Source organism: Erythrolamprus reginae, chromosome 5 (genome assembly GCF_031021105.1).
Source record: "Erythrolamprus reginae isolate rEryReg1 chromosome 5, rEryReg1.hap1, whole genome shotgun sequence".
Lineage (NCBI taxonomy): Eukaryota > Metazoa > Chordata > Lepidosauria > Squamata > Dipsadidae > Erythrolamprus > Erythrolamprus reginae.
In genome coordinates, this window is record NC_091954.1 from 78,283,126 (window position 1) to 78,305,492 (window position 22,367).

A 22,367-nucleotide genomic window follows, 5' to 3' on the forward strand; every position below is an offset into this window, starting at 1 on the left:
GCCCATAGTCATCATTTTAAGAACTTAAGACCCTTTTGAATTGATTTTCAAACATAATACAATTACAATTGATTTTCCAACACAATAAAATGGCGGTACCCAGGGGAAGAGCCTTCTCTGTAGCGGCCCCAGCCCTTTGGAACCAACTCTCCCCAGAGATTAGAATTGCCTCCACCCTCCTCGCCTTTCGTAAACTTCTTAAAACCCACCTCTGCCGTCAGGCATGGGGGAACTGAGATATTCTTTCCCCCTAGGCCTTTACAATTTACGCATGGTATGTCTGTATGTATGTTTGGTTTTTATAATAAGGTTTTTTTTAGTTATTTTAGTATTGGATTGCATTGTTACATGCTATTTTTATTATTGTCGTTAGCCGCCCCGAGTCTACAGAGAGGGGCGGCATACAAATCCAATAAATAAATAAATAAATATGCCTAAAATGAATTTATAATCAATATAACATTGAATTGAATATGCTTGGGTTATATTTTAAAATCATGAAGGATATTACCTTCAATCTATTCACGGATCATTGTTTCTATTAGAAAATTTCCAAATTAGCATGCATCCAAGACACATGGTGTAATTAAACTATCAAGATGTCTAAAGGTAAAATGTTCTGACATTGATGGGCAGAAATATACACATTATATCACTGAATAGCTAATAGCAGTTACTAATCTAGATATAAATGTTAACTGGCAGATGGCAATGCTGACACAATGATAGTATTCATGGTGATCATGTGACAATATTGGCAGAGATACAGTTCCTTGCATTGTTTTTCATTCAGTAATACGTACATGTAAACCCAAAACAAGTAACTTTGATCCCAAAACAAGCATGCTGGGATACCAGAATAATGCACAATAAAGAGTAGAAGCTTTTTCATATATTCTCTACCTAAATGCTAATAACAAATGCCAATAATGTTCAACAAGACAAGAATAAAACATGTAGCCCTTCTAGAAAGCTACAAAGTGTAAGTTTTAAGTCACTTTAATCAATAACTGCTCCTTATCAAATGCCACCAGACCAATGTCTTTTGTTTGTTATGTATCATACACATAATGATGATAAAATAAAAGAAGCCAGTTTATAGAATCAGAACTATAAGGGCCCATTTAAATAATAAATTCAACTAACTGGACACTACAATCTGTTCCCAGAATATACAATTCATCTGTTCCATGAATCTTTGCATAAATTGGTTTTCATGTATCATCACCTGTGTGCAGGTATGTTGGTTATTAATATTGTACCCTTTGTGAAATATAGCTCTAGATTTAATAAGAACTTCGGGGGGGGGGGGGGTTGTCTTGTTTTTTATACCTTTAAATCAAACTTGATTCCTGGAGACTGCCTGGACAAATCCTTACAATTTTCTTGGCAAGGTTTTGGAAGTGGGTTTTCCACTGCCTCCTTTCCATGGTTAAGAGTGTTTGGCTCAAGGTCATCAAGATGGCTTTGTGCCTAAGGCAGCACTAAAATTCACAATTTCCCAATTTCTAGCCCGGTGCTAAAAATTGACTTATACATGGATTAAAATGATAATTAATATCCTATTTTTAATAGATTAATGGCAATATACTTAATGTCCATTGTGGTTTTGTTATCCTTTCCACAAGCTATGTAAATACCCACCATTAAAATATTTCTATGAAATATTTTCACCAGCATGCTGACATTTTTTCATTATATTCATCAATCAAACAATCAGAGTAACAATTTTAATTATCATGTTACTGTCCTTTGAAGGATAATACCTAGACAACCCAAAGGTTATTAATATGACTCTGGGAAGCTTTTATTCAACGAGTCAGTCGAGGTGACTGGGGCCCGTCCTTGTCCATCTGTCTGGGTGGAGTTTGACTTGGTGACACCTGATGAAGTGGACAAGGCCATTGGAGCCGTGAGTTCCGCCACCTGTCTACTGGATCCGTGTCCCTCTTGGTTGGTTTCGGCCAGCCGAGAGGTGACACGGAGCTGCGTCCAGGGGATTGTCAACGCTTCTTTGGGGAGGGCGTCCTTCCCGGCTCCTTATAAGTAGGCACTTGTGTGCCCCCTCCTCAAGAAGCCCTCCCTGGACCCAGCCGTGTTTAATAATTATCATTCAGTCTCCAACCTCCCCTTTATGGGGAAGGTTGTTGAGAAGGTGGTGGCACTCCAACTCCAGTGATCCTTGGGAGAAGCCAATTATTTAGGCGCTCAACAGTCAGGATTCAGGCCCGGCTACAGCACTGAATCTGCTTTGGTCGCGCTGATGGATGATCTCTGGCAGGCCCGGGACAGGGGCTTGTCCTCTGTCCTGGTGCTTCTTTACCTCTCAGCGGCTTTCGATACCATCGACCATGGTATCCTTCTGCGCCGGCTGGAGGTGTTGGGAGTGGGAGGCACTGTCCTCCAGTGGTTCTCCTCCTACCTCTCAGGTCGGTCGGTATTAGTGGAGGGTCAGAGGTCGACCTTTAGGTCTCTCCCTTACGGGGTGCCTCAGGGGTCGGTCCTCTCCCGCCTGCTACTTAATATCTACATGAAACCGCTGAGTGAGATCATCCAAGGACATGGGGTGAGGTATCATCAGTATGCTGATGATACCCAGTTATACATCTCCACCCCATGCCCAGTCAGCAAAGCAGTGGAAGTGGAGTGCCGGTGCCTGGAGGCTGTTGGGATCTGGATGGGTGTCAACAAGCTCAAACTCAACCCTGACAAGACGGAGTGGCTGTGGGTTTTGCCTCCCAAGGACAATTCCATCTGTCTGTCCATCACTCTGGGGAGGGAAATTATTGACCCCTTCAGAGAGGGTTTGCAACTTGGGCGTCCTCCTCGACCCACAGCTAACATTGGAACATCATCTTTCAGCTGTGGCGAGGAGGGCGTTTGCCCAGGTTCGCCTGGTGCACCAGTTGCGGTCCTATTTGGACAGGGAGTCATTGCTCACAGTCGCTCATACCCTCATCACCTCTCTACATGGGGCTACCTTTGAAAAGTGTTCGGAAACTTCAGATGGTGCAGAATGCGGCCGCGAGAGCTATCGTGGGGCTTCCTACATTCGCCCACGTTTCTCCAACACTGGCTGCTGATCAGTTTCCAGTCACAATTCAAAGTTGGCCTTCTCCGGGTCCCGTCAACTAAACAATGTTGTTTGGCGGGCCCCAGGGGAAGAGCCTTCTCTGTGGTGGCCCCAGCCCTCTGGAATCAACTCCCCCCAGAGATTAGAGCCCTCCTCCTCATCTTTCGCAAATTACTTAAAACCCACCTGTATTGCCAGGCATGGGGGAACTGAGACACCTCCCCCAGGCTTTTATATTTCATGTTTGGTATGTGTGTGCTGCATGGCTTTTAAATAATGGGTTTTTAACTGTTTTTTAATATTAGATTTGTTTCCATTGTAACATTGTTTTATTGTTGTTGTGAGCCACCCCGAGTCTTCAGAGAGGGGCAGCATACAAACCTAATAAATTATTATTATTATTATTATTATTATTATTATTATTATTATTATTCAATGACAATTTGATTGAATTATTCCTTCAACTTGAATCAACAAGGTAATATATGAAATTGTATTGAGTGCTTTCAAATTATTTCAACAATTCAACAAAGTAAACTATTTTTCTGCCTAATAAATGTGCTTGTCAAGTCTCTCTCACAATTTCATTCAAATCTTCAGTGACATCGAAAAACCTAGCAATTACCTACCATAATGTAAGCACAACTTTATAATGTTATACTCCCCATCCTCATTTTAACTCATTTTAAAAATATAAGAACTGTAGGATTTTATAATACAGGTGTAGGTGATGTGAAAAGGAAATATATTATTTTTTACATTGCCTGAATTAATACAGGTTAATTTTGAACAATTTATTCATTTCACATAATTGAATGAAATTGCATTGGTAATACAGCGATCCCTCGATTTTCGCGATCTCGATCTTCGCGAAACGCTATATCGCGATTTTTCAAAAAATATTAATTAAAAATATTTTCCCACCCGATGACGTCACTCTCTTCCTTTCTCATCTTTCTTTCTCTCTCTCTTTCTCTATCTTGCTTCTTCCTCTCTCACACTCTCTTCCTCCCTCTCTCATCTCTTTCTTTCCTTCTCTCTCTTTCTCTATCTCTCCCCCTCTTGCTCTCGAGCGGCGCTTGGGCGGCGGGGAAGACCCAGGGAAGGTTCCTTTGGCCGCCCAGCAGCTGATCTGCTCGGCAGCGCCGCAGCAGCGAGGAGCCGAAGATCCGGGTTTCCCCTTTGCGTGGGCGGCGGGGAAGACCCAGGGAAGGTTCCTTCGGCCGCCCAGCAGCTGATCTGCTCGGCAGCGCTGCAGCAGCGAGGAGCCGAAGATCCGGGTTTCCCCTTTGCGTGGGCGGCGGGGAAACCCGGATCTTCGGCTCCTCGCTGCTGCGGCGCTGCCGAGCAGATCAGCTGCTGGGCGGCCGAAGGAACCTTCCCTGGGTCTTCCCCGCCGCCCACGCAAAGGGGAAACCCCGATCTTCGGCTCCTCGCTTCTGCGGCGCTGCCGAGCAGATCAGCTGCTGGGCGGCCGAAGGAACCTTCCCTGGGTCTTCCCAGGTGCGGAAGTAAAAACACCATCTGCGCATGCGCGGCCATGGGGAAAAAAGGGCGCGCATGCGCAGATGGTGTTTTTACTTCCGCACCACTATATCGCGAAAAATCGATTATCGCAAGGGGTCTTGGAACGGAACCCTCGCGATAATCGAGGGATCACTGTATACCATATTTTTCAGCCTATAAGATGTAGCAGTATATAAGACACACACCAAGATTTCAGAGAGGTAAGTAAGGAAAAAACTCCCTTACCTTGTCCTCCCCAGTTCCCAGAAGCACTCTGCATGCCCTGCTTTTTGCAAAAACGAGAGCGTTTTTGCCTTTTTCCAGCCCCCAGGAGCACTCTGCAGGCCTTCCAAATCCCGTGCACCACATTTTTTCAAAAATGAGATGCAAAGATGGGGCTTCAGGAGGCAAAAAATGGCCGTATTCAGTTTATAAGACGCACCAATATTACCACCCTCTTTTTTGCGGGGGAGGGGGAAAGGTGCATCTTATACTTCAAAAAATATGATAAGTAAATACTTTTGCTAATGAAAACATTAGGCACATATTGCAAGCTAATTGAAGAGGTTTTTTAAAATGAGAGATGACCTTTATAACCTAACAATTTAATGACATATTTGTACATAAAAGAATCCCACCATGTCTGAAAACCGTTTTCAAAACATGAAGCAAAACTACAAATACAGATAGTCTTCCACTTACAAGCAATTCTTTAGCAAAGTTATAACAGCTCTGAAACAAATAACTTACAAGTAGTCCTTGCACATATGGCTATTGCAGCATCACTACAATCATGTGGTTATAGCATCCTGTCCTAATATGATCATCATCTGCAACCTTCCCAGCTGGCTTCCCATAAACACAGTAAGTGGGGGGAAACAGTTTTGCTTAAAGAACATGCAATTCATTTTAATAGTGCAGTGATTCACTTAACAACATGCCAAAAAAATATCATCAACTGCCTTGCTTAGCAATGGAAATTCTGGTCCCAATTGGGGTCATAAGTCAAGGACCTGTATTTATAAATTGTACTGAGTCACAACTGGGAAAATTTAATTTCCACTAGCAATATAAAATATTTTCTACATATTTCAATCCTGAAAATGATAAAGAAAGGGAATGTTTATTATCTGCATGTTTAATATCAGAGAGATTGTGGGGAAGAAATATAAGATGTAAAGTCTCTATAACTGCACATTATTCCAGTGCTCATAGTGCAATATGAAGACTATTCTATAAATTGTGGACATTATATAATTATTTAATTCATATTTAGTGTGAAGGAGGTGAAGGAGAATATGAGGCAACAGCTCTGTACTAAATGCAGATGGAATTGATATACTATTTTAGCACACAAAAGGGCTACTTGAGTCTTTCATGACAGAGAGGATGCCATAAATTCCACACTGTTCTAATATTTTGCTATTTTAAAGTGCATGTGCCTAAATTAGATAGATTGCTTCAAAAACATTCATTGTAACAGATTTACAAAGAACATCAGTTTAGCTTCCATAGACACTGTGGAGCCACACATATAAGTTGCAAAATAGTCATGACCCTAAAACCAATCAGTTAACTCACTGGTTATATGCCATCAATTTAGTGTTAACTCTCCGGAATGACAGATAATCTTCATTAGGATATGTCCCTAACCTGGTTCTTCAGGTCTTCCAATGGTGTACCTATCATCAAAACTCAATATATGCTGTTGGTTGTCCTCTTTTTTTTCCCTTATATATTTTCCAGCATTCTCTTCTCCAGAGAGCTAGGTCTTCCATAATCAGTTAAAGTAAGACGATTTGTGCCTCGATAACTGTACTTGCTGATCCACTAGTTTATTTCCTTGGCTGTCCATGACAGTTTTAGAAGACTTCACAATACTAAAAATTCAGAAGACTCAATATTCTTTCTAGCCTACTTCTTCAAATTCCAATTTTTGCTTCCCTAGAGCAGTGATTTTCAACCTTTTTTGAGCCGCGGCACATTTTGTACATTTACGAAACCCTGGGGCACATTGAGCGGGGCGGGGGGGAGGCTAAAAAAAGTTTGGAGAAAAAAATTCTCTCTCCCTTCCTTCCTCTTTCTTTCTCTCTCCATCCATCTTTCATTCTCTTCCTTCCTCTCTTTTTTGCTCTCTTTCTCTCCCTCCTTACCTCCCTCTGTGTCTTTTTCTCTCTCCTTCCCTCCCTCTCTTTCTTTCTTTCTCATGCTTTCTTTCTCTCTTGCTTTCTTTCTCTCTTGCTCTCTCTCTTGCTTCCTTTCTCTTGTTCTCTTTCTCGCTCACTTGCTCTTTCTCTTGCTTGCTTTCTCTTTTTTTCTCTCTCTTGCTTTCTTTCTCTCTCTGAGCTTCGCGGCACACCTGACCATGTCTCACGGCACACTGGTTGAAAAACACTGCCCTAGAGTGTCAATAGGGAATACCACTGTTTGCATTGCTAGCACTATTCTGATCATTTTGACCACTAGACTGCCAAGGTGCAGGATAGAGTGCAGAGTGGTAGGGCAGTGATAGGGGAGATAAGAAGATAAAGAGAATTCAAGTGGAGACTACAGAGGCAGGGAACAAGAAGTGTGAGGTCCTGGCCTAATGACAACAACCAAGACTACTGAAACTGGTACTAAGCAGTGTTTACCTAATAACATCACTTAGTCACCAAAATTCTGATCCCAATTAGGGTTATTTATTTATTTGTTTGTTTGTTTGTTTGTTTTTTATGCCACATTTCTCCTTAGACTCAGGGCAGCTTACAACATGTTAGCAATAGCATTTTTTAACAGAGCCAGCATATTGCCCCCACAATCCGGGTCCTCATTTTACCCACCTCGGAAGGATGGAAGTCTTATTAAACGAGGACTATCTGTAAAGTTATTTTGTCTTTTTATACATAATATAAATATGTAATCATGCATTAGAAACCTGTGTTTACATAGCATCTCTCAAAATAAAACTACTATTAATTTTCTTGGATTGGATAATTGTCCAGATCTCATAAAAAGGCATTTGGTCTAAGATGACAGGTATTACATGTATGCCCCTGCCCATGCCCACACTAAAATACCTTGTTCCCTTTTCCCACCTAAAGTACCACCTACCATAAAAATTACCTTAACCTGAACAAGTTAGTTTGGAATGATTTAAGAATCTGTAAATCAAGATTGAGATTGTTTGCGAGGATAACTAATATACAAATAATTTAATATAAAAACTACTGCATTTTGAAAGGTTATATCAGCACTAAGCTGTGTTACAAATTAAGTTGTGTTGACAAACAAAACGTAGCAGCATAGGTTACATCCTTTCTGTAACATTAGAAAAATGTTGTATAGAAGATAAAGTCACAAATTTACATGACTCTGATTCAGTCCAGCCCCATGAATCAGGCTAATATGACTGGAATTTTGTTTCTTACAAGCAAAACCAGGGAAGAGGTGCCAGAATTCACTATCAGGCGTTGTTTAAATACTTAACAAGAGAGTATTTATTTGCACAAGGGATGAAAGGGACTATAGATACCCCACCTGTATTTGGAACTCTTCCCTGCCAAATAATTAAATTTGATTACAAAATTGTCAACTTGAGGCTAAAAATATACACTGATTCAACTATTTTATACTGCATGTAAGTCTGATTTTACACTATCCAAATTGCTATGAAAAATAACTAGGACTGAATTCATAACAGGGTCATGGATCTAATATTTATTCTATTAACATTTCCTGAAATAAAGATGTATATTTTGAAAGCAAGTTGTAAATCTTACTATACTTATCTTGAGGTGCCTTTAACTGCTGGATTTTCCCTTAGGATAGAACATTTAAAATAGATTATTTCTGACTGGTTTTCAGTTATTAATTTAAAAAATGGGTGTCCATTCAATGAAAAGACCAGTACCCATATTAACACTTCAGAGCACTTTTTTCATGTAATATGATATAGAAATTGATCCTGGAATATACAAACAACATCTTTGTAGTTTCTAAACCAACCAGCTTATTTACTATCATTTCAAACAAATAGCAAAGAAGCATTACACTGTTTCATTTTAAAACAAAAGCAGAGATATATACAGACTACATAAGACTACATAAATCAATGTAAATTGCAATAATGAAAAGGGAAACCCGTACCCTTTACTTTCTTAAATTCCCTACATTTCTGGCAAGATACTAAACACAATTCTGCTGCTTGCCATATGATTTAAAAGTTTGATTGGCAAATAAACAGCATTCATAAAATCAGCACCTAAAATGAGCACCTAAAATTTTTCTACTAAGGAAGCAATCATGGATTTTTTAAATCAGTCAATTATATAAGATACTGAAAATTCACTGCTAGACTTCAATTGTGGCAAATCTAATTTGCCTTCAAATATACTGCAAATAATTACCATATCAAGGTAATGTACACACTAAGGCTGATTAAATATAATTCCAGTTCCAATAGGATTTAAATACATGTGGGATTACCCTGTTTCCTCGAAAATAAGCCACCCCTGAAAGTAAGACATAGGAGAGGTTTCATAAAATTGCCTAATATAAGGTATCCCCCGAAAGTAAGATGTAGGAGATGTTTTGTTTCACAGTATTCCTGAACAGAACATATATAACATATATTTGAAGAAAGTGTAATTGTTATATATGGAAATAATGGTAGGGTAGTAGTAAGAAATTCTTGATAGGATTCAGTTTGTCTGGTTATGCTGGTTTGTGATGACAACTACTGTACAGTATATAATAAATGTTCATTTTTTTGTTCAGCAATAAATGTGAATTCTTCTTCATTGAAAAAAAATAAGACATCCCATGAAAATAAGACGTAGCACATCTTTGGGAGCAAAAATTAATATAAGACACTGTCTTATTTTGGGGAAAACAGGGTAGTAAAATGACTTCCAATTTAAAGAAATACCTTGAAATTGTCCTCAAAGGAACAAGCTATAATGGAAATATACCTTATGAGCTATATGTTTAAATTAGTGTTAGTGATGTTATTTTCACTGGACTTTAATTTTGCAAATATTAGGCTGATCCTCATGAATTTATGACATTACTTAAAATGTTAGTATTTATAAAGAGCTATAAAATTAGACAGATACTAAGTAGCCTTTATAAAACTATAGTAAGAATACAATTTTAAAAACGAATATTAAAAAGTGTCAATCATATCAGAATCAGAAGCATTCTTCCTCTCTTGAACAAACATTTTATCTTAGGAATCTAGACATTGCAGGGAGGTAGAGCATTCTTGACATAACTTTGCAGAACCAGTGATTGGCCTGTAACTAACAGTAATACCTTCTTTTAAGAGTCTTTTAACATTGAAACAGTCAGTAGGCATGCATGTACATTAAGAATGGCCAATATCTAAAAAGCCATACCAGGGAGGGTTTCTCAAATACTCCATTCTAAGTGCATTGTTCAAGCCCCATGAAAAGCTGTCCCAAATGTCACCAGATAGGCATCAAGAGAGAGACAGAAGAAACACTAATACTGAGATAAAATAAATGCAAGCTTAATTTAAGAAACTCTATGATTGTTAAATTTATAAAATATTTAGAACTGTTATTAAAGTATTTGAGTTATGTTATTAAGTAGCAATAGTGCTTTGTTGGAAGTTATAAGGATTCAGTGAAGAGAACTACATCAACTAATTTCTTAAATAGTTGGATATTATTCACATTTCTTTGTTCTATGAAAAGAAATGACACTATCAAATGACAACCAACAATTTTGGATGTATTATTAATATTATCTTTGTCTTAAATAATAAACAATTATCATTCATCATATATTTAACAGCTTTGATATAATTAATATTTTTAAAATTATACATCTTTTGAGAATAAAGAATAAAACTTAAGCAACTTAAGTGTTCTGGCTGTATGTGTGTATGCATATTAAGTCTAGAGACAATTGTATTTTCTATACAAATGTAAGTTCTTAAAAATATTGCATTGGAGAAATAAGATAAATGAATGACAACTTGAATGCTAAGTATAAAAATATTCCTATTCAATTTTCTACCATTTTCTTAGTACTTACAAATAAATTTAGAATTTAATTAGTTTCATATACGGATATCCAATAATTAATTAGCCTTATCTACAGCACATGAAATATAAAATCTTATCAAAGTAAGCTTTCTTTTAACATTTCTTAGAATATGTTTACAAGGACATTTGATCAGAAAGCATAATTCAAAATGGTTAAATACTTTTATTTATACTTTATGACTATTCTATTTTTAGAAACAGAAAGAAAATAGTTTACACTTTTAATCTTCCATTTTAATGGCCACTAATCAGCATGGAAAGTTTTATTATCAGCTTTTCACTGAAAAAGGGGAACTCATTTGATCAAGACTTACTCAGATCTCACCCCACCCCCTCTCTGGAAGAGACAGAGAGGTTCATTTCTCAGCTTTTACAATCAGCTTATCTATAGTCTGTTTGTAAGTTCTGTATGATTCGAAACATATTCATTAAACTTTATTTAAAGAAGCAATTCCATTAAGCAATGCATTTTGTGAAGACCCTGATCTACCATTTCCAAACAAAAACCTACATTGCCTTCCATTCCCTCTGCTATTCTTCATTCATTTACCTGGAACTGAAAACAAATCTCAGCTCTATGAAAACCAATAGAGAAGCATGTATTTTTATAAACATTAGGGAGTCTAAATTATCTAGCTTTATAATGCCATGAATCCCCACATCAGTAGGTCAAACCAATTAACTCAAGAGAGCACACCACCGAGAGAATAATTTATTATTACTAATGTTATGAGTGATTTACTATATAACTAGTACTACGCTTAAATATTTAAACACAATCCCAAGCCTACAGCATTTATCAAACGAATCCAGCAATTACAAGAGGAGCTATTTTTATCGATGTAGATAGATCGAAACATTAAAATATGTTAAACAGTTAAATAAAGTTCAGGAGGGAAGTGTTTTTAATAGGAAAGTTAACACAAGAACAAGGGAGCACAATCTGAGGTTAGTTGGGGGAAAGATCAGAAGCAACGTGAGAAAATATTTTACTAAAAGAGTAGTAGATGCTTGGAACAAACTTCCAGCAAGGGCAGACTAGATGGACCATGAGGTCTTTCTTCTTTGTTTCTATGCTAGGTTTACCTAAACTGGGCCTCTTTGCGCGCAAATGGTTTTGCAAGAGAAAAGCAAATAACTTTTCATTTCTAAAGCACCACTAAACTGGACGAACCAACCTAACGAGAATCTCTTTGCCTTTCAGTTTTAAAGGCCTCATATTACAATACCTATATATATATATATACACACAGAGAGAGAGATACATAGATACATACAGATACATACATACAAGTATATAACATTTCCGGTTTGAACAAGGTCTTTCCTTCCCTAAACACGGAGAGACGGGGCCAATGGGCCAAGAAAGTTTTCCTGGATCTGACTTACATACCTAACAATGCTCGGCTCTCCCAGCACTAAGGGGCAAGGAGAGGTCCGGGGTCGCCCAAGGAGCGCGTCTCTCTTTCGCACCCCGATTTAACAGCGAACCAGGCCCCGACTCCCACCTCGCAGTTCCCCTGTGACGATCCGGAAGGCGGCTTACCAAGTCCCAGCTGCGGGGAACGCCGTTGAACGAGAAACCAGCTTCTCTTCCCTCCGCCCAACGGGGTTAAAGGGGCCATCCGCAGAGCACACCCCGCCGCCCAAGCCGCGCTTCCCTCGCGCCCATTCCGAGACCAGGCAGGCGACTGGGAAGGCAGAGCCCTCGCCCCCGCCCGGCCAGGCTAGGCCTCGAAAAAACCAAAGATGCTCTCTTAATTAAGGCGGGCCTCCTCCTCCTTTCTCCTCAGGCTCGCTCCGTTCCGTCAACTGCGGCCCGCAAGGCCCGAGCAGACCCGGCGCTTACCTACTTTTCTTCCCCCGGCGAAGAGGCGACGGGCGGCCTCGGCCTGCTGTCGCTGGACGGTCGGCTCGCTTTCAGACCAGGCCTCAGCCGACTAGTCGTCGGCCTCGCTGGCCCCTCCCTCACCCCGCGGTCCTGGCTCTGCAGCGACCCGACCCCCTTCTCTCTCCCTCTCTGCTCTGCTCGTCTCTTCTCTTCGCCTTCTCTTCCCTTCCCAGCCCGGCGGCGGATACTAACGACAGACGAGCCGTGGCGGGAAGAGAAAGGAAAGGAAGCTCGAGCCCTCGTCGGAACGCGAGCTCGCTGCTTCCCTCTGCGGCACGGAGGGATCAGAGCGGCCACAAGTGCCGCCCGGCCGCTCTTTAAAAAGCCAGGCCAGGCCAGGCGGCGTTACTGAGATTTCAATGGCCAGCCGCCTTCCCTGAGCAAAGTCCACGGTGGCCCTTTTCTTCGCTAGTGCCACTCACAGTCTGACTCTGTCATTCAAACGTTTCTCAATTTTATCGAGGCGTTTAGCAACCAAGCGCTTTTGAACTCTTTCGTCCTGCTGTAGTTTTCTAGATTTGCACAACATCCTGCACAATAAATTAACTGTATATAATCGTAGCTTTTTTTTACAGCAAGCTGGGTTAAAATAAGGATTTGGCTAGCTTGTTCCTTGGTATGTCGTGAGAACGTAAACCTGCCCCAACACACCAAGTTCGCAGAAAGAAGTCTCCTCTCTCACAATCAATCGGGTTGCCCCCATGTGGTTATAGCCAGGGTTAATTTAACTGTGATTTGCCGAATTAACGCAACTAGCTGTGTTTATACCAGTGTTTCCCAACTTTGGCAACTTGAAGATATTTGGACTTCAACTCCCAGAATTCTCCAGCCAGCAAATGCTGGCTGGGGAATTCTGGGAGTTGAAGTCCAGATATCTTCAAGTTGCCAAGGTTGGGAAACACTGGTTTATACAATAGGGAGCAGTAGGTTCAGGGTTTACATAAAACACACTCAGCAAACTTGTGTTTGGCTACTTTGCAATTTAGGGTGTGGTGCAAATCAATATTTAATAAATATTTGGGGAAGTGGTTCACTGGGATTTCAGGAGGAGAAAAGTTAAACTTTAATTGCAGTTTAGCACATGTATTTCTGGTATCATTGCTTTTTTTCCCCCAAAGGTGCACTTTTGAAGTTTTCTTTGCTTCTGAAGAAGTAGGCCAGGTTATTTCCTTTTCACCTGGGTGGCAAGGTTGCAAAAAGTGCCTTGAGCTACATGTAACTTACAAACTCAACAGGAAGATATAGGCTACTGTGCATATTTAACTAAAAACCTAGTGCCACCTCTGACTCTTTCCTTGATGATCCAATTACCCAGTTGCACTGTTTCCTTTGTCTCAGTCTCATAGCTATAGCTTTTATGAACACCTTTGCTAGAAGAAAGACAACTGGAGCATTCATTCTGTGACTTCGAAATATAGCGAAACTTGTGGTTTTGTCTAAGAAAGCTTTTTTTAACCAGGCTTATTTTAGCCTCTTGGGACCAAAGCTGTGGTTTCTAATCTAATATTTTCTTCACTGTATTTGTGAGACTGGCAAATTTTCAAAGCCAATATATTAAGGCTGTGTATGCCTCATTTAAAATAATACTAGGTTGTAATTATGTTAAAACTTTCAAGTTTCAACAGATGGTTGGACCTGGAATTGAATGGGAAAAGGTATGTACTGTGCTGTCTTTGCCAACTTAATGCTTTCTAAATGTCACTGGATTTTAATAGAGAGATACAGTGATACCTTGTCTTACAAACTTAATTGGTTCTGGGATGAGGTTCTTAAGGTGAAAAGTTTGTAAGGCGAAACAATGTTTCCCATAGGAATCAATGGAAAAGCGATTAATGCGTGCAAGCCCAAAATTCTCCTTTTGCCAGCCGAAGCGCCTGTTTTTGTGCTGTTGGGATTCCCCTGAGGTTCCCCTCCATAGGAAACCCCACCTCCGGACTTCTGTGTTTTTGCAATGCTGCAGGGGAATCCCAGCATTTCAAAAACGAGCGCTTCGCTGGCAACGGAAGTCCGGAGGTGGGGTTTCCCAGTGAAGGGAGCATCAGTGAAATCGCAGCATCGCAAAAACATGGAAGTCCTCGAAACCCCACCTCCAGACCTCTGTGTTTTTGCGATGCTACGATTTCACTGAGAGTCTAGAGGTCGGGTTTCCCATGGAGGGGAGCCTCAGGGGAATCCCAGCAGTGCAAAAATGGGTGCTTCGCTGGCAACGGAAGTCTGGTGGTGGGGCATCCCAGCAGCGGTGGTGGGTTTGTAAGGTGAAAATAGTTTGTAAGAAGAGGCAAAAAATCTTAAACCCCGGGTTTGTATCTCAAAAAGTTTGTATGACAAGGCGTTTGTAAGACGAGGTATCACTGTACTGGGAATTGTAATCCTAGCCTAGCTGGAAATAGTTACATTTAAGAAGGGCATACTAGATTATAAATGAATTTGTAGGCATAATATGAATATTCAGTGATAATGTTCAAACTCTAGATGTGCACTAGGGTTTTTTTAAAGCTTCAGACTATTGGTAGTATATTGATCTTGAAATTATAAGAATGCTATATTTTTATTTCTTCCATGATTTAGTTATGGTCTAGCATTTAGGTTTTCTGCAGAAATTTGGAAACTTTCTGGATATATTTTTTGTAATAAACCACCATTGCTTTGCTTTGGAAGCTAAACTATTAGGACAGTTATACAGGATCCATCTAAAGTTGTGCGTACTCCAATATATTACCTTTAAAGAATATTTGGAGACTACAGCTAGTCCAAAATGTAGCTGCGCGAACCATGGATGAATATTGGTAACTCATACTTTCAATCTATTTTTCTAGACCAGGGGTCTGCAACCTTAAACACTCAAAGAGCCACTTGGACCCATTTCCCACCGAAAACAAAACAATGGAGGCCACAAAAACTGGGTGGGCATGGCCAACTCAATGTTACTCACTCCCACGCAGTCACATGATACCCTCCCAGCCATACCTTCCCAGGTTTTGTAGATCCTCATGTTTTGTTTTCTATGGGAAATAGGTATCCACCTCTCTGTGTCTATCTCCCTCTCTCATCTCTCTCCATTCTTCCCTCCCTCTAATCTATCTCCTTCTCTTTATCTCCCCTCTCCTTTTCTCTATCTACCTCTCCCTCCATCCCTCTCATCTCTCTCTTTCTCTCATCTTTCTTTCTCTCATCTCTCTCTCTTTCTCTGTCTTTCTCATCTCTCTCCCTCCCCCCTTCCCCCTACTCTCTCTATATATGCCGCCCCGAGTCTTCGGAGAGGGGCGGCATTCAAATCAAATCAAATCATAAAGCGAGGGGCTTTCTCGCTACCTGTTTTTCTTCTTTCTTTAGATATCTGGGCTGGCTGAGGGATCAGCACAATCTGTAATGGAAGCTTCCCGCCTCCCTCCCTCCCTCACTGGCAGGAAATGGCAGGCATCTGCTGGGTTTGGGAAAGAGGAAGGGAGAGAGAGAGTTGCCAGGGGAGAGTGGGGTAGGGAATAGGTTCCAGGACAGGGAGGTGCTGTGAGAGCTGTGGTCAGGCCATGGAGGGAGTATTGGGTGTCCCCCCCACTTCACATCAAAGGAAAGCCAGCTGGCCTTCTCATTCCCTTCTACCCTTCACATTGCTCTCTTCTCCCCACTCAATCCTACTTTGGGACAGAGAAGCGTCCACTGGAAGTGTGTGTTGGGGTGAGGTCAGAGAGGGTCTTCTGTCCCTCTGGTGCTTGCCCACAACTCTCCACACTCCTCCAGGCCCAGCTTCTTGAGGGCGGGAGCAGCCCTGATGCTCCCGCTTCCTCCCTCCCACCCCACAGCCAGGGAAGGAACAGGAAACAGGAAACAGGAAATAGGAACGTTTCAAAGGCCGTGAACAGCATGCACCAGGCCTCTCTGCCATCCAACTTGCCAATGGGGTCACTTTTGCTGGGCCATCTCCCCATCCCCACTGGGCTGTTGTGCTCAGTGCTTGGTGGGTGAGTGGAGCACTTCCCCACACCACCCCCTTCTTTCTCTTGGCCCCACCAAGGGAAGAAGACGGCCACCCTTGGGGGATGTTCCCCACCCCTCAAGATCTGCCCCTGTCATTCTCTCCCAGCCCTCTTTGCTGGCAGCAATAACAAATCTACCGCAATGAAGGCCCAATGATGTTGCCACACAAGAGCAAGTAGAGTAGAATAGAATAGAATAGAATAGAATTTTATTGGCCAAGTGTGATTGGACACACAAGGAATTTGTCTTGGTGCATATGCTCTCAACGTACATAAAATAAAATATACATTTGTCAAGAATCATGTGGTACAACACTTAATGATTGTCATAGGGGTCAAATAAGCAATGAAGAAGCAATATTAATAAAAATCTTAGGATAGACGCAACAAGTTACAGTCATACAGTCAACATGGGAGGAAATGGGTGATAGGAATGATGAGGAAAACTAGTAGAATAGAAGTGCAGATTTAGTAGAAAGTCTGACAGTGTTGAGGGAATTATTTGTTTAGTAGAGTGATGGCGTTCGGGAAAAAACTGTTCTTGTGTCTAGTTGTCTTGGTGTGCAGTGCTCTGTAGCGACGTTTTGAGGGTAGGAGTTGAAACAATTTGTGTCCAGGATGTGAGGGGTCAGTAAATATTTTACCCGCCCTCTTTTTGACTCGTGCAGTATACAGGTCCTCAATGGTAGGCAGATTGGCAGCAATTGTTTTTTCTGCAATTCTGATTATCCTCTGAAGTCTGTGTCGGTCCTGTTGGGTTGCAGCACCAAACCAGACAGTTATAGAGGTGCAGATGACAGACTCAATGATTCCTCTATAGAACTGAATCAGCAGCTCCTTGGGCAGTTTGAGCTTCCTGAGCTGGCGCAGAAAGAACATTCTTTGTTGTGCTTTTTTGATGATGTTTTTGATGTTAGGTGACCATTTTAGGTCTTGAGATATGATATGATATGCTTTTAGTACCACATTAAGGCTCTAGCCAGGTCACTGCTGTGACAGGATGGTGGCTCTTTCATCCCTCTGCCATGACAGGGTGATGGAGCCACCGCAAAAGGCCCAAAGAGCTGCAGGTTGCAGACCCTTGTTCTAGAGTCTCCATTTAGAAATAGCATGAAATTATTCCATTCGTTAATTACTACACTGCATTTCTACAGGAAAGGCAGGATACTAGAAATGTATTCTGTGTTTTTTTTAAAGTAGAGATCATAGATGTAGAGATCATAGATGCATAATTTTTCCCCCCGAACGCCATCACTCTACTAAACAAATAATTTCCTCAACACTGTCAGACTTTCTACTAAATCTGCACTTCTATTCTACTTTTTTTTCCTCATCATTCCTATCACCCATTTCCTCCCATGTTGACTGTATGACTGTAACTTGTTCCTTATATCCTAAGATTTTTATTAATATTGCTTCTTCATTGCTTATTTGATCCCTATGACAATCATTAAGTGTCGTACCACATGATTCTTGACAAATGTATATTTTATTTTATGTACGCTGAGAGCATATGCACCAAGACAAATTCCTTGTGTGTCCAATCACACTTGGCCAATAAAAATCTATCTATCTATCTATCTATCTATCTATCTATCTATCTATCTATCTATCTATCTATCTATCTATCAATCAACTAAAAGTGCAGCTTGTTTGCTCCTGATTGTATCCAGCTTTGTTTCTCCATATTCACTGATTAGGGCAGCAAAATTTTTCACTGGCAGTTTTGTCTCCTGAAATGCAAGTGTATCCCATCCCATGGTTTTTCCTTTGTCCCTTGCAGGGGTCCTAACCATATTGATACCACATAGTTAGTGGGTAATCTTTGTCTCTCTCACTCGTTTCTGATTCTTTGTGATCTGATTGAAAACAGTTCAGTAGGTTCGCCTAAATTTAGGACCTGTTTAATGTAAACAAGTGGGATGTGATGTTGGTGTCTTAAGCAAAAACAGTGGCTTGGTTTTGGCACAGAAGTAGGAAATCTACACGTGGAGTTTTAATAAATAGCTAGCAAAGTTGTAATAAATCTATGATAGAATGTCATCGAATAATTGCAACATCTCAGGGCATTGCCTACTAAGAAATGAGGTGCTGTGTTCATTAAAGCTGTAAGATATGTGCCCTTTAACCTTATAGGCATCTCTAGTGCAATGATTTGCCACAGTCCTCAGATTCATTCTTCCTCACGTTGTTGATGGACAAGTTTATTTCAGTAATGCTTAGCAACCATCTGAAGTCTTAGAGTACTATTGTACTTGCCACTCCAAGAAAATAGGAAAACGAGAAATCCTGCCTCAAACTATATGGAAAAGATGCAAAAGGCAGACCAGCAAGGATAATGCAATGCAAATGTATGCTAATTCCTCTGAGGTTTCAAAGGAAAAAGAAAAAAGGGAGGGAGCTTTTGTGGTTAGTCCAAAGGAAGACAAAACATGGAGGATAAGGCATATAAAAGAGGGAAAGGAAAGGCAGAACAGCAAAAGGGAACGTTCCAAGTATGAAGCTGAATTATATTTATTTATTTATTTATTTTATTTTATTTATTTTATTTATTTTATTTATTTTATTTATTTTATTTATTTTATTTATTTTATTTATTTTATTTATTTTATTTATTTCTTTTATTTCTTTTATTTCTTTTATTTCTTTTATTTCTTTTAGTTATTTTAGTTATTTTAGTTATTTTAGTTATTTTAGTTATTTTAGTTATTTTAGTTATTTTAGTTAGTTAGTTAGTCCAATACACAATGAGGGTTTTAGTGGGTATATATCTATATACACATAGTAAAATACATGATGAAGGTTATAGAGGAGATACTCATAGTAAAATATATCTAAGAAATAATAGAAAAGAATGTATAGTAATAGAACATATCAATGAAAGAATAGAAGAAGAGATATAGGAATAGAAGAAAGGTATAGGAGATATAGGAGAGCAATAGGACAGGGCAGTTGCCTTTTTGTTCTTGTTGTTTTTGAAGTCCTCTAAAACTTTTGATTTCTGCTTATAAACATGTGCATATAATATTTTAAAAGAAAAAAAAATAAAATGGGCAAAAGTGGCAACAAAAGATTCATTGAGGGGAAAGCCACAACACAAAACTGCATTGTGAAAGTTATCAAAAGTCACAATCACTATTTTGCTGCTTCTTTTGCTCCTGTGGGATCAACGAGAATTTGTGACTATCTCATATCTCACATGCTGTTCTGTTGTTTTAAACCAGTTGTGTTTGTACCAGCACAAGCTGCATCATTTCTTCCAGAGAAGCTTTGAGCTCACAAGATATAATCCACCCACACCCAGCAACAGTTAGCAATTCAAGGGAATCATTTCCTTTTAGAGTCTCCAATGGCTCTTTCAGAGCACAGACTCTATGCTAGAATTGGAAACAATGGAGCTGTACATGAGGCAGAAGGAAGTCATTGTTGCTAGGATTGGTTCTAAACCTGAAAAGGCAATGCATTCAATATACGAAGAAGGTCATGGCATCTTAAAAACAAGTTCACAATAATAGAATTGACAGGGAATTCAAAGATCATTTAATCTGACGCTATTGAAATAGAAAAGCTATTGCTAAGCATCCCTAATGTGCATATTTAATATCTGCAGTAAAATATGTAAAAGAAGTTCCTTTAGTTTATACTAATCCACTGGTGCTTAGTTACTGTTTGTCACAATTGGTTCTATCCACATAGTACACAGGTCATGGCTTTCAAACCATAAATAGTTGCTAGAACATATTAAATCAAAATTATATTTTGCTGGTTTTCAAGTGGAGTTTTGACTCCAGTGTATTGCCAGCCAGAAAATCCATGATCCTGTAAGGCAATCTAATGGTCTTCCCTCCTGAAGAAATTATTTTTCTTCCTCCTGAGACACCTGTTCACCTTAGTGTTGTAGTCCAGCAGTATCACCCTGGTGGCGGCGGGAGGAGGGAGGGAGAGAAAAGAGAGACTACATTGTGAAACTAAAACTTAAGGAGGCAAGGAATATGATTGATTATAAAAGCTCTTGCATTTTTTCTCTTTCTTTAAAAGATCTTAACATATGTAAAAAGAGCCAGGAATGTCAATATTTCATATTTGTACTCCATTCTTTAAGCTAACAAAAAAACCTGCCATAATAGTTCGGTTGGTTTTTAAGAAGAGTAAAGAATCCAATGCATTTTTAAGAGGTTTTATTGTTAAGTACAGGACAACATTTAGAATAGAACAGAATAGAACAGAATAGAATTTTTATTGGCCAAGTGTGATTGGACACACAAGGAATTTGTCATAGTGCATATGCTCTCAGTATACATAAAAGAAAAAGATACATCTGTCAAGAATTTATTAATAAAGGAAATGATGTACTATATCCTACTGTACTAATTGAAATTGCATTATACTGAGAAGCAGTATGCCTTCTGAGAAATTTAAAGACATTTCCTTTATTAATAAATATCCCATATTTACAAGCCTAACAGGAAAATAAACTTCTTAAAAGAACTCATTAATAAATAGGTTGCATTACTGATGCCATTTAAAAAAATGTTTGTGAATTCACACATAGAGAATTCAAAGTATATTCTGTTCTTTACACCGCTAAAAATATCCAATGGACTACTGAAGGGAATTTGCTAAGTGAGCGATGTCATTCAGCTTTAGAAATCAGGATGTGGTATTGGCACACACATTTACTGGACCACGTTCAAGCCAAGAAGTTTAAGGAAGTTGTGTCATGAGCACAGAAAATATATATTTATCTCAGGCAGGGTAGAATGTACATAGTGACTTACTCAGCCAATAGACAGTTCCTACTTTGTTATCAAAACCAGTTTTCCAGGAACTTGTAAAATCTAGTGGAAAGTATGTGCCCTTGGAAATACCAGTTGTGTAAAATCAAGAATATGGCACTTCTTGAGACAGACACTTTCTGCTTACTAGGAACAAGAGAAGTATTTCTGGGAAGGCAAACAGGGAAACAATTCATGCATCATGTATAGCAGTGATTTTCAACCTTTTTTGAGCGGCGGCACATTTTTTACATTTACAAAACCATGGGGCACATTGAGGGGGGGGCGCTAAAAAAAGTTTGGACAAAACTCTCTCCCTCTTTCTCTCCCTCTTTTTTTTTCTCTCTCTCTCCATCCCTCTTTCTCCCTTCTTTCCTCTTTTTTGCTCTCTTTCTCTCTCCCTCCCTACTTCCCTCTATGTCTTTCTCTCTCCCACCTTCCCTCCCTCTCTTTCTCTCTCTCTCTCTCTTGCTTTCTTTCTCTCTCTTGCTCTCTCTCTTGCTTTCTTTCTCTCTTGTTCTCTTTCTCTCTTTCTTTCTTTCTTTCTTTCTTTCTTTCTCTCTCTTGCTTGCTTTCTCTCTTGTTTTCTTTCTCTCTCTTGCTCTTTCTTTCTCTCTCTCTTTCTCTTGTTTTCTTTCTCTCTCTGAGCTTCGCGGCACACCTGACCATGTCTCGCGGCACACTAGTGTGCCACGGCACACTGGTTGAAAAACACTGATGTATAGAACATACTAATCCTTCCTAGACCCATTACTGGTAATAAAACTATAAGACTTCACAATTTGGAGATGGACATGTTTTGGATCCTCTGGTTTGCATGAAGAAGTTCCTAGACACACATGAAAGATTTCAACCATTCAGGTAAGGCTGGGTGACCAAGAATCACAGATCTTCATAAGCACAACATTTATATTGGGTTTTTATGGTGCTTTAAATTATAGGGAGGGAGATTTTATAACCATAAATATAATACTGGTAAGCATTAGGTCAAAGCCATTGGCCCATTTCTAAGCACCAATCCTATTCTTTGGAATAAGTTATAAGAAGTGTATTACATTTTAAGTAAAAGGCTTTCAGAAACAGAAAAATGGAGAT

At 39.7% G+C, this 22,367-nt stretch overlaps 2 protein-coding genes across 9 annotated transcripts in view; one reads left to right on the forward strand and one right to left on the reverse strand.

Annotated features, from left to right (window-relative positions):
• Positions 1-12,953, reverse strand: part of CAB39 (calcium binding protein 39) — a 47,740-nt gene extending 34,787 nt beyond the window's left edge. Inside the window, exon 1 of one of the 4 annotated variants that reach the window (XM_070753257.1) lies at positions 12,486-12,953. The gene's annotated coding sequence lies outside the window, so the exon portion shown is untranslated. The other 3 variants (XM_070753256.1, XM_070753259.1, XM_070753258.1) reach the window with 3 other exon arrangements.
• LOC139168009 (transcription cofactor HES-6-like) overlaps positions 11,946-22,367 on the forward strand; it is a 28,676-nt gene continuing 18,254 nt past the window's right edge. The window contains exon 1 of one of the 5 annotated variants that reach the window (XM_070753265.1): positions 11,946-12,315. Coding sequence is in view for 2 of the 5 variants with exons in the window: in XM_070753266.1 (XP_070609367.1) it covers positions 14,149-14,178 (30 nt within the window). In the remaining 3 variants the exon portion in view is untranslated. Of the gene's footprint in view, positions 12,316-13,722; positions 14,179-22,367 lie in introns of those variants that run through there. The other 4 variants (XM_070753267.1, XM_070753264.1, XM_070753266.1 and 1 more) reach the window with 4 other exon arrangements.